Source organism: Oncorhynchus masou, chromosome 5 (genome assembly GCF_036934945.1).
Source record: "Oncorhynchus masou masou isolate Uvic2021 chromosome 5, UVic_Omas_1.1, whole genome shotgun sequence".
Classification (NCBI taxonomy): domain Eukaryota; kingdom Metazoa; phylum Chordata; class Actinopteri; order Salmoniformes; family Salmonidae; genus Oncorhynchus; species Oncorhynchus masou.
This window is the reverse complement of record NC_088216.1, coordinates 16,336,233-16,348,732: the sequence shown is the minus strand read 5'-3', so window position 1 is coordinate 16,348,732 and position 12,500 is coordinate 16,336,233. Positions and strand designations below refer to the sequence as shown.

Below are 12,500 nucleotides of genomic sequence, written 5' to 3'. Positions count from 1 at the left end.
CGGAGACGAAGAGGATGCCTGCGCTGAGGATGATGTTGTGGCGTGACTTGTAGAACTCGCTGGCAGCTATACACAGCCCTCCCATGAAGAGCAGGATCACACTCATGATGGGGAAGATACTGGAGGCTCGCACCGCACCTGAAGGACACACACACACACACACACACTAAATGAGGAGACAGAGTAGAATACTGTGGGATGACTGACACACAGACTGAAGGAAAAAAGGCTAATAAATAATGACAGTACCAAGACTTGTTGACTCTGAGAAAACAAACTGCCTTCATATAGAGAAAGTGCGAGAAATTTTGACATAACACACTCTCTCTCTCTCTCTCTCTCTCTCTGTCTCTGTCTCTGTCTCTCTCTCTCTCTCTCTGTCTCTGTCTCTCTCTCTCTCTCTCTCTCTCTGTCTCTCTCTCTCTCGCTCTCTCTCTGTCTCTCCACCCCTCTCTCTCTCCCCTCTCTCTCTGTCTTTCTCTCTCCCTGTCTCTCTCTCTCTGTCTCTCTGTCTCTCTCTCAATTCAATTCAATTCAAGGGGCTTTATTGGCATGTCTCTGGAAACATGTGTTAACATTGCCAAAACAAGTAAGATATAATATATAAACCTGAAATAAACAATAAAAATTAACAGTAGACATCACACATACAGAAGTTTCAAAACAATCAAGACATTACAAATGTCATATTATATATATACAGTGTTTTTACAATGTGCAAATGGTAAAGGACACAAGATAAAATAAATAAGCATAGATATTTGTTGTATTTACAATGGTTAAAGTGTTCTTCACTGGTTGCCCTTTTCTCGTGGCAACAGGTCACAAATCTTGCTGCTCTGATGGCACACTGTGGAATTTCACCCAGTAGATATGGGAGTTTTTCAAAATTAGATTTGTTTTCTAATTCTTTGTGGATCTGTGTAATCTGGGAAATATGTCTCTCTAATATGGTCATACATTTGGCAGGAGGTTAGGAAGTGCAGCTCAGTTTCCACCTCATTTTGTGGGCAGTGAGCACATAGCCTGTCTTCTCTTGAGAGCCATGTCTGCCTACGGTGGCCTTTCTCAATAGCAAGGCTATGCTCACTGAGTCTGTACATAGTCAAAGCTTTCCTTAATTTTGGGTCAGTCACAGTGGTCAGGTATTCTGCCGCTGTGTACTCTCTGTGTAGGGCCAAATAGCATTCTAGTTTGCTCTGTTTTTTTGTTAGTTCTTTCCAATGTGTCAAGTAATTATCTTTTTGTTTTCTCATGATTTGGTTGGGTCTAATTGTGCTGCTGTCATGGGGCTCTGTAGGGTGTGTTTGTGAACAGAGCCCCAGGACCAGCTTGCTTAGGGGACTCTTCTCCAGGTTCATCTCTCTGTAGGTGATGGCTTTGTTGTGGAATGTTTGGGAATCGCTTACTTTTAGGTGGTTATAGAATTTAACTACTCTTTTCTGGATGTTGATAATTAGTGGGTATCGGCCTAATTCTGCTCTGCATGCATTATTTGGTGTTCTACGTTGTACACTGAGGATATTTTTGCAGAATTCTGCATGCAGAGTCTCAATTTGGTGTTTGTCCCATTTTGTGAAGTCTTGGTTGGTGAGCGGACCCCAGACCTCACAACCATAAAGGGCAATGGGCTCTATGACTGATTCAAGTATTTTTAGCCAAATCCTAATTGGTATGTTGAAATTTATGTTCCTTTTGATGGCATAGAATGCCCTTCTTGCCTTGTCTCTCAGATTGTTCACAGCTTTGTGGAAGTTACCTGTGGCGCTGATGTTTAGGCCAAGGTATGTATAGTTTTTTGTGTGCTCTAGGGCAACAGTGTCTAGATGGAATTTGTATTTGTGGTCCTGGTAACTGGACCTTTTTTGGAACACCATTATTTTGGTCTTAATGAGATTTACTGTCAGGGCCCAGGTCTGACAGAATCTGTGCATAAGATCTAGGTGCTGCTCTCCCCCTCCTTCTTGGTGACAGAAGTCTCCAGATCATCAGCAAACTCAGACATTTGTCTCTCTCTTTCTTGAACAGCTGTCATTCCTGGTAACATGCACACTTGAAACTTTAATTATGCCCGACTAGCTTAACATTTCACCACCTCACCTCATCCTCCCCCTCCATCTTCTCTAACCCTCTCCTCTTCTCCTCCATGCATCTTAAGCACATTCTCTATTTTCCCCAAAGTGCTGACAGGGAGACCCATCACTGATTCTCTGTCTTTCTCCCCAACTCTCCTCTTCTCTCTCTCTCTGTCTCTCTCTATCTGTCTCTCTCATCTGTCTCTCTTGTCTCTCTCTCTCTCTCTCTCTTTTCTGAAATCATGTCTCTCTCTGTCTCTCTCTTTGCCTTTCTTTCTCTCTGTCTTGTCTCTCAATTCTCTCTGTCTCTCTCTCTCTCTCTGTCTCTCTCTCTCTGTCTGTTGTAACAATGTACAAATAGTTAAAGTTGTTCTTCACTGGTTGCCCTTTTCTTGTGGCAACAAGTCACACATCTTGCTGCAGTGAAGGCACACTGTGGAATTTCACTCAATAAGTATGAGTTTATCAAAAGTTTATCAAAAGTCTAATTCTTTGTGGGTCTGTTTAATCTTTGGGAAATATGTGTCTCTAATATGGTCATACATTTGGCAGGAGGTTAGGAAGTGAAGCTCAGTTTCCAGCTCATTTTGTGGGCAGTGAGCACATAGCCTGTCTTCTCTTGAGAGCCATGTCTGCCTATGGTGGCCTTTCTCAATAGCAAGGCTATGCTCACTGAGTCTGGACATAGTCAAAGCTTTCCTTAGGTTTGAGTCAGTCACAGTGGTCAGGTATTCTGCCGCTGTGTACTCTCTATGTAAAATAGCATTCTAGTTTGCTCTGTTTTTTGTTAATTCTTTCCAATGTGTCAAGTAATTATCTTTTTGTTTTCTCATGATTTGGTTGGGTCTAATTGGGCTGCTGTCCTGGGGCTCTGTGGGGTGTGTTTGTGTTTGTCCTGTAGAGCCCCAGGACCAGCTTGCTTGGGACTCTTCTCCAGGTTCATCTCTCTGTAGGTGATGGCTTTGTTATGGAAGGTTTGGGAATCTGTATTTAAGGTGGTTATAGAATTTTGCTCTTTATCTTTTCTGGATGTTGATAATTAGTGGGTATCAACCTAATTCTGCTCTGCAGGCATTATCTGGTGTTTTACGTTGTACACAGATGATATTTTTGTAGAATTCTTGCAGAGTCTCAATTTGGTGTTGACCCATTTTGTGAAGTCTTGGTTGGTGAGTAGACCCCAGACCTCACAACCATAAAGGGCATTGGGTTCTGTGACTGATTCAAGTATTTTTAGCCAAATCCTAATTGGTATGTTGAAATTTATGTTCCTTTTGATGGCATAGAATGCCCTTCTTGCCTTGTCTCTCAGATCGTTCACAGCTTTGTGGAAGTTACCTGTGGCGCTGATGTTTAGGCCAAGGTATGTATAGTTTTTTGTGTGCTCTAGGGCAACAGTGTCTAGATGGAATTTGTATTTGTGGTCCTGGTAACTGGACCTTTTTTGGAACACCATTATTTTGGTCTTAATGAGATTTACTGTCAGGGCCCAGGTCTGACAGAATCTGTGCATCCAGATCTAGGTGCTGCTGTAGGCCCTCCTTGGTTGGTGACAGAAGTACCAGATCATCAGCAAACAGCAGACATTTGACTTCGGATTCCAGTAGGGTGAGGCCGGGTGCTGCAGACTTTTCTAGTGCCCGCTCCAATTCTCTTCCATCCATTTTGAAGAGGGTGGGGCTTAAGCTGCATCCCTGTCTAACCCCACGACCTTGTGTGAAGAAATGTGTGTGTTTTTCCCAATTTTAACAGCACACTTGTTGTTTGTGTACATGGATTTTATGATGTCGTATGTTTTACCCCCAACACCACTTTCCATCAGTTTGTATAGCAGACCCTCATGTCAAATTGAGGTGAAGGCTTTTTTGAAATCAACAAAACATGAGAAGACTTTGCCTTTGTTTTGGTTTGTTTGGTTGTCAATTAGGGTGTGCAGGGTGAATACATGGTCTGTTGTACGGTAATTTGGTAAAAAGCCAATTTGACATTTGCTCAGTACATTGTTTTCATTGAGGAAGTGTACGAGTCTGCTAATGATAATGCAGAGGATTTTCCCAAGGTTACTGTTGACGCTATTCCACCCTAGTTATTGGGGTCAAATTTGTCTCCATTTTTGTGGATTGGGGTGATCAGTCCTTGGTTCCAAATATTGGGGAAGATGCCAGAGCTAAGGATGATGTAAAATAGTTTTAGTATAGCCAATTGGAATTTGTTGTCTGTATATTTGATCATTTCATTGAGGATACCATCAACACCACAGGCCTTTTTCCATTGGAGGGTTTTATTTTGTCCTGTAACTCATTTAATGTAATTGGAGAATTCAGTGGGTTCTGGTCGTCTTTAATAGTTGATTCTAAGATCTGTATTTGATCATGTATATGTTTTTGCTCTTTATTCTTTGTTATAGAGCCAAAAAGATTGGATAAGTGGTTTACCCATACATCTCCATTTTGGATAGATAATTCTTCGTGATGTTGTTTGTTTAGTGTTTTCCAATTTTCCCAGAAGTGGTTAGAGTGGTTAGAAGTGGTTAGGATTCTTCAATTACATTGAGCTGATTTCTGACATGCTGTTCCTTCTTTTTCCGTTATTTCTGTATTGTTTTAGTGATTCACCATAGTGAAGGCGTAGACTCAGGTTTTCTCTCTCTCTCTCTCTCTCTCTCTCCATTTATCTCTCTCTCTCTCTCTCCTCTCTCTCTCTCACACACTCACTGGATCCTCTATTAAATTCTGTGACACTTTGTTGCCATGTACTAATGCAACTCTCTCCCCGTGCCCCTCTCCTCTCTCTCTCTCCATCCATGTCTCTAACTCTTGTCTGCCTCCCCTGTGCCCCTTCCTCTCATCCATTTATCTACCTATTCTCTCCCTGTGCAAGTGCCCCTCTCCTCTCTCTCTCTCCATCCATTTATCTACCTCTCTCCCTGTGCCCCTCTCCTCTCTCCATCCATTTATCTACCTATTCTCTCCCTGTCCCCCTCTCCTCTCCTGTGCCCTCTCTCCATCCATTTATCTACCTATTCTCTCCCTGTGCCCCTCTCTCTCTCTCTCCATCCATTTATCTACCTATTCTCTCCCTGTGCCCCTCTCCTCTTCTCCATCCATTTATCTACCTATTCTCTCCCTGTGCCCCTCTCCCCTCTCTCTCTCTCTCCATCCATGTATCTACCTATTCTCTCCCTGTGCCCCTCTCCTCTCTCTCTCCATCCATTTATCTACCTATTCTCTCCCTGTGCCCCTCTCCTCTCTCTCTCTCCATCCATTTATCTACCTATTCTCTCCCTGTGCCCCTCTCCTCTCTCTCTCTCCATCCATTTATCTACCTATTCTCTCCCTGTGCCCCTCTCTCTCTCTTTCTCCATCCATTTATCTACCTATTCTCTCCCTGTGCCCCTCTCCTCTCTCTCTCTCCATCCATTTATCTACCTATTCTCTCCCTGTGCCCCTCTCCCCTCTCTCTCTCTCCATCCATTTATCTACCTATTCTCTCCCTGTGCCCCTCTCCTCTCTCTCTCTCTCCATCCATTTATCTACCTATTCTCTCCCTGTGCCCCTCTCCTCTCTCTCTCTCTCCATCCATTTATCTACCTATTCTCTCCCTGTGCCCCTCTCCTCTCTCTCTCCATCCATCTCTCTCCTCTCTCTCTCTCTCTCTCTCTCTCTCACTGCTTCCTCTATTAGGACTCACTCCACCTCTCTATCCCTCCATCTCTCTATCCCTCCATCTCTCTATCCCTCCAACTATCTATCCCTCCAACTATCTATCCCTCCATCTATCTATCCCTCCATCTCTCTATCCCTCCATCTCTCTATCCCGCCACCTCTCTATCCCTCCATCTCTCTATCCCTCCAACTATCTATCCCTCCATCTATCTATCCCTCCATCTCTCTATCCCTCCATCTCTCTATCCCGCCACCTCTCTATCCCGCCACCTCTCTATCCCTCCATCTATCTATCCCTCCATCTCTCTATCCCTCCATCTCTCTATCCCTCCATCTCTCTATCCCTCCATCTCTCTATCCCTTCATCTCTCTATCCCTCCACCTCTCTATCCCTCCATCTCTCTATCCCTCCATCTCTCTATCCCTCCATCTCTCTAACCCTCCATCTCTCTATCTCTTCATCTCTCTATCCCTCCACCTCTCTGTATCTCCATCTCTCTATCCCTCCATCTCTCTATCCCTCCACCTCTCTATCCCTCCACCTCTCTGTATCTCCATCTCTCTATCTCTTCATCTTTGTCTCTGCTTACTTTCTTATCTGTCTGTCCATCAGCTGTCGGTGTCTTTGACCTCTGATTGGCTTATTCGCTGTCCTCCAGCGTTGTCATTGTCGTGGTTACTGGGCAAGCAACAGTCTCTGGGACAGCCAATGGTACAACTAAATGTCTGTGTGTTTCTGTAATAGGGGTCGAGTGGTGTTTCTTGTACCCTCCCTCACTCACTCCCTTCCTCCCTCTTTATTTCCAATCTCTCCATCCTCTCCATTTTTCTGCACAGCTGTCAGAGGGGGAGAGTGTTGGAGGGGGGGAGAGTGGTGGAGAGAGGGGGAAGAGGGGGAGAGAGAGGGAGCGAAAGGGGGGAGAGTGGTGGAGAGAGGGGGAAGAGGGGGAGAGAGGGAGCGAAAGGGGGGAGAGGGGGAGAGTGGTGGAGAGAGGGGGAAGAGCGGGAGAGAGAGGGAGAGAAAGGGGGAGCGGTGGAGGGGGGGAAAGGGAGAGAAGAGGGAGAGTGGTGTAGAGAGGGGGGAAGAGGGAGAGATAGGGAGAAAGAGAGGGATAGAGAGAGAGGGAGAAAGAGGGATAGAGAGAGAGGGGGAGAGAGAGGTAGAGAGAGAGAGAGAGAGAGAGAGAGAGAGAGAGAGAGAGAGAGAGAGAGAGAGAGAGAGAACGTGTGTTCCAGGGGAAGGTTCCAGTTGGCTGATTAAATATTAAGGTGACCTCAGAGTTGGCCGGGCACCAACCTCCCCCTTTCTACCCCCATTCTCCCCCCTGGCCTGTCGCATTAACCCCACCTCCCCGCTGCTCATTGACATGTGCAGTCAATGTGCATTTTCTTAAAGATACAATAACCCCGCATCACACACACAAGGGATGCACACATACAGCCTTCTCCAGAGTCAGCTAAATGATCTCTCTCTATCTCTCCCTCGCTCAAGCACACACACACACACACACACACACACACACACACACACACACACACACACACACACACACACACACACACATGAACTCACAGTACAAACACTCAAAAGTTTTGCCAAGGGTTTTTCTTTCTTTTGACTATTTTCTACATTGTAGAATAATAGTGAACACATCAAAAGTATGAAATAACACACATGGAATCATGTAGTAACCAGAATAGTGTAATACAAATCAAAATATACTTCAGATTTTAGATTCTTCAAAGTAGCCACCCTTTGCCTTGATGACAGGTTTGCCCACTCTTGCCATTCTCTCAACCAGCTTCACCTGGAATGCTTTTCCAACAATCTTGAAGAAGTTCCCACATATGCTGAGCACTTGTTGACTGCTTTTCCTTCACTCTGAGGTCCAACTCATCTCAAACCATCTCAATTGTGTTGAGGTCGGGTGATTGTGGAATCCAGATCATCTGATGCAGCACTCCATCACTCTCCTTCTTGGACAAATAGCCCTTACACAGCCTGGAGGTGTGTTGGGTCATTGTCCTGTTGAAAAACAAATGATAGTCTCACTAAGCTCAAACTAGATGGGATGGCGTATTGCTGCTGAATGCTGTGGTAGCCATGCTGGTTAAGTGTGGCTTGAATTCCAAATAAATCACTGACAGTGTCACCAGCAAAGCACCCATCCCCCCACCCCCACCATCACGCTTCCTCCTCCATGCTTCACGGTGGGAACCACACATGCAGAGATCATCCGTTCACTTACTATACATCTCACAAAGACATGGCGGTTGGAACCAAAAAATCTCAAATTTGGACTCATCAGACCAAAGGACATATTTCCACTGGTCTAATGTCGATTGCTCATATTTCTTGGCCCCAATCAGTCTCTTCTTATTATTGGTGTCCTTTAGTAGTGGTTTCCTTGCAGCAATTCGACCATGAAGGCCTAATTCACACAGTCTCCTCTGAACAGTTTATGTTGAGATATGTCTGTTACTTGAACTCTGTGAAGCATTTATTTGGGCTGCAATTTCTGAGTCTGGTAAATCTAATGAACTTGTCCTCTGCAGCCGAGGTAACTCTGGGTCTGTCTTTCCTGTGGCGGTCCTCATGAGAGCCAGTTTCATCATAGAGCTTGATGGTTTTTTGCGATGGCACTTGAAGAAACTTTCAAAATTCTTTTTCTGGATTGACTGACCTTCGTGTCTTAAAGTAATGATGTACTGTAATTTCTCTTTGTTTATTTGAGCTGTTCATGTCATAATATAGACTTGGTAATTTACCAAATAGGTCTATCTTCTGTTTACCACCCCTACAGTGCCTTGCAAAAGTATTCACCCCTCTCTGTGTTTTTCCTATTTTGTTGCATTACAACCTGTAATTTAAATGGGTTTTTATTTGGATTTCATGTAATGGACAAACAAAAGATTGTCCAAATTGGTGAAGTGAAATGAAAAAAATAACTTGTTTAAAAAATTCAAAACGGAAAAGTGGTGTGTGCATACAGTGCCTTGCGAAAGTATTCGGCCCCCTTGAACCCTGCGACCTTTTGCCACATTTCAGACTTCAAACATAGATATAAAACTGTATTTTTTTGTGAAGAATCAACAACAAGTGGGACACAATCATGAAGTGGAATGACATTTATTGGATATTTCAAACTTTTTTAACAAATCAAAAACTGAAAACTTGGGCGTGCAAAATTATTCAGCCCCTTTACTTTCAGTGCAGCAAACTCTCTCCAGGAGTTCAGTGAGGATCTCTGAATGATCCAATGTTGACCTAAATGACTAATGATGATAAATACAATACACCTGTGTGTAATCAAGTCTCCGTATAAATGCACCTGCACTTTGATAGTCTCAGAGGTCCGTTAAAAGCGCAGAGAGCATCATGAAGAACAAGGAACACACCAGGCAGGTCCGGGATACTGTTGTGAAGAAGTTTAAAGCCGGATTTGGATACAAAAAGATTTCCCAAGCTTTAAACATCCCAAGGAGCACCGTGGAAGAGATAATATTGAAATGGAAGGAGTATCAGACCACTGCAAATCTACCAAGACCTGGCCGTCCCTCTAAACTTTCAGCTCATACAAGGAGAAGACTGATCAGAGATGCAGCCAGGAGGCCCATGATCACTCTGGATGAACTGCAGAGATCTACAGCTGAGGTGGGAGACTCTGTCTATAGGACAACAATCAGTCGTATATTGCACAAATCTGGCCTTTATGGAAGAGTGGCAAGAAGAAAGCCATTTCTTAAAGATATCCATAAAAAGTGTTGTTTAAAGTTTGCCACAAGCCACCTGGGAGACACACCAAACATGTGGAAGAAGGTGCTCTGGTCAGATGAAACCAAAATTGAACTTTTTGGCAACAATGCAAAACGTTATGTTTGGCGTAAAAGCAACACAGCCCATCACCCTGAACACACCATCTCCACTGTCAAACATGGTGGTGGCAGCATCATGGTTTGGGCCTGCTTTTCTTCAGCAGGGACAGGGAAGATGGTTAAAATTGATGGGAAGATGGATGGAGCCAAATACAGGACCATTCTGGAAGAAAACCTGATGGAGTCTGCAAAAGACCTGAGACTGGGACGGAGATTTGTCTTCCAATAAGACAATGATCCAAAACATAAAGCAAAATCTACAATGGAATGGTTCAAAAATAAACATATCCAGGTGTTAGAATGGCCAAGTCAAAGTCCAGACCTGAATCCAATCGAGAATCTGTGGAAAGAACTGAAAACTGCTGTCCACAAATGCTCTCCATCCAACCTCACTGAGCTCAAGCTGTTTTGCAAGGAGGAATGGGAAAATATTTCAGTCTCTCGATGTGCAAAACTGATAGAGACATACCCCAAGCGACTTACAGCTGTAATCGCAGCCAAAGGTGGCGCTACAAAGTATTAACTTAAGGGGGCTGAATAATTTTGCACGCCCAATTTTTCAGTTTTTGATTTGTTAAAAAAGTTTGAAATATCCAATAAATGTCGTTCCACTTCATGATTGTGTCCCACTTGTGCAATGGAATGCTTGTGTATATATACTGAGATCATCTGTCACATGATGTTTAAGGGGAAACATTTAAATGTCTTGGAATGGCCTAGTCAAAGCCCATACCTCAATCCAATTGAGAATATGTGGTATGACTTAAAGATTGCTGTACACCAGCAGGAACCCAGCCAACTTGACAGAGCTGGAGCAGTTTTGCTTTGAAGAATGGGCAAAAATCCCAGTGGCTAGATGTGCCAAACTTATAGAGACATATCCCAAGAGACTTGCAGCTGTAATTGCTGCAAAAGCTGTCTCTACAAAGTATTGTCTCGGGGGGGGGGTGAATAGTTATGCTCAAGTTTTCAGTTTTTTTGTCTCATTTCTTGTTTGTTTGTAGGCATGTTGTGTAAGTCAAACGATACAAACCCCCCTCCCCCCACAATCAATTTTAATTTCAGGTTGTAAGACAACAAAATAGGCACTGTACCTTGTCACAACACGTTGGCTCAAACACATTAAGTAGGAAATATAAAAAAAAACTTTTAACAAGGCCCATCTGTTAATTTATATGGATTCCAGGTGACTACCTCATGAAGCTGGTTGAGAGAATGCCAAGAGTGTGCAATGCTGTCATCAAGGCAAAGGGTGGCTACTTTGAAGAAACTCATTTGTTTAATACTTTTTTGGTTCCTGCATGATTCTGTGTTATTTCATAGTTTTGATGTCTTACCTATTATTCTACAATGTTGAAAGTTGTAAAATAGAGAAAAACCCTTGAATGAGTAGGTGTGTCCAAACGTTTGACTGGTACTGTATATCGGCCTCTCACACTCTCTAGAGGGTGTTTGTACATTGTAGAGGGGGAGAGCCCTGACACACACACACACACCCCATGTGTCATTTGAAAGACTAAGCCACACCTAAGATGGCCGCCCGGTGTGCCAATGTTTGGGCCAATTTACTCAGCCACAACACAAATGGCTGACCTCACAACAATACAACGTAGGCACATTAAGATACAACCTGCAAATTCACAATGTAGATTGTGATTGTAAAATGAGTGCACAAGCAAAAAAGCATGAATGCACGCATGTACACCGCAAGTGACACTGGGGCATACAACCCCTTAAGAAACCTCTGCCCGCATCAGCCAATGACATCTGGCTCTTTACGTAACCATGGCAGATATCGTAATGGTTAGAGAGTTCTGTTACTCTGCTGTGTACCAGAAAATGTGTGTGTGTGTGTGTGTGTGTGTGTGTGTGTGTGTGTGTGTGTGTGTACGTACATGTTTCCTACATTATCAGGACCAGAATGTCCTGACAGTTCACCAGAATGTCCTGACAGTTCACCAGAATGTCCTGACAAGTCACCAGAATGTCCTGACAAGTGACCAGAATGTCCTGACAAGTGACCAGAATGTCCTGACAAGTGACCAGAATGTCCTGACAAGTGACCAGAATGTCCTGACAAGTGACCAGAATGTCCTGACAGGTCACCAGAATGTCCTGACAGGTCACCAGAATGTCCTGACAGGTCACCACGGTGGTCTGAAAAGTCACCAGAATGTCCTGAAAAGTCACCAGAATGTCCTGACAGGTCACCAGAATGTCCTGACAGGTCACCAGAATGTCCTGACAGGTCACCACGGTGGTCTGAAAAGTCACCAGAATGTCCTGACAGGTCACCAGAATGTCCTGACAGGTCACCAGAATGTCCTGACAGGTCACCAGAATGTCCTGACAGGTCACCAGAATGTCCTGACAGGTCACCAGAATGTCCTGACAGGTCACCACGGTGGTCTGAAAAGTCACCAGAATGTCCTGACAAGTCACCAGAATGTCCTGACAGGTCACCAGAATGTCCTGACAGGTCACCAGAATGTCCTGAAAAGTCACCAGAATGTCCTGACAGGTCACCAGAATGTCCTGACAGGTCACCAGAATGTCCTGACAGGTCACCAGAATGTCTGAAAAGTCACCAGAATGTCCTGACAAGGTATCTTTTGAAGAGTCAGTACTCTTTTCATGTCCTGAATTTGTTAAAATACTCTTTTAGGGTTAAGGGTTAGGGTTTGGGATTAAGGTTAGGGTTAGGAGTTAAAGTTAGGGTTAAGGTTTGTGTGTGTGTGTGTGTGTGTGTGTGTGTGTGTGTGTGTGTGTGTGTGTGTGTGTGTGTGTGTGTGTGTGTGTGTGTGTGTGTGTGTGTGTGTGTGTGTGCGTGTGCGTGCGTGTAGAGTAGTCTCCTACGTCAGCTGGGTCGATGCATACAGTGTAT

At 44.1% G+C, this 12,500-nt stretch overlaps 2 protein-coding genes across 2 annotated transcripts in view; both read right to left on the bottom strand.

Annotated features, from left to right (window-relative positions):
• The window catches only part of LOC135534853 (parvalbumin alpha), a 352,035-nt gene that overhangs the window by 98,537 nt on the left and 240,998 nt on the right, over positions 1-12,500 (bottom strand). The window lies entirely within an intron of this gene.
• Positions 1-12,500, bottom strand: part of LOC135534677 (voltage-dependent calcium channel gamma-2 subunit-like) — a 98,836-nt gene that overhangs the window by 5,539 nt on the left and 80,797 nt on the right. The window contains 1 exon segment of the mRNA XM_064961595.1: positions 1-138. This exon segment is cut by the window's left edge and continues 3 nt beyond it. Within this exon segment, the coding sequence (XP_064817667.1) occupies positions 1-138 (138 nt within the window).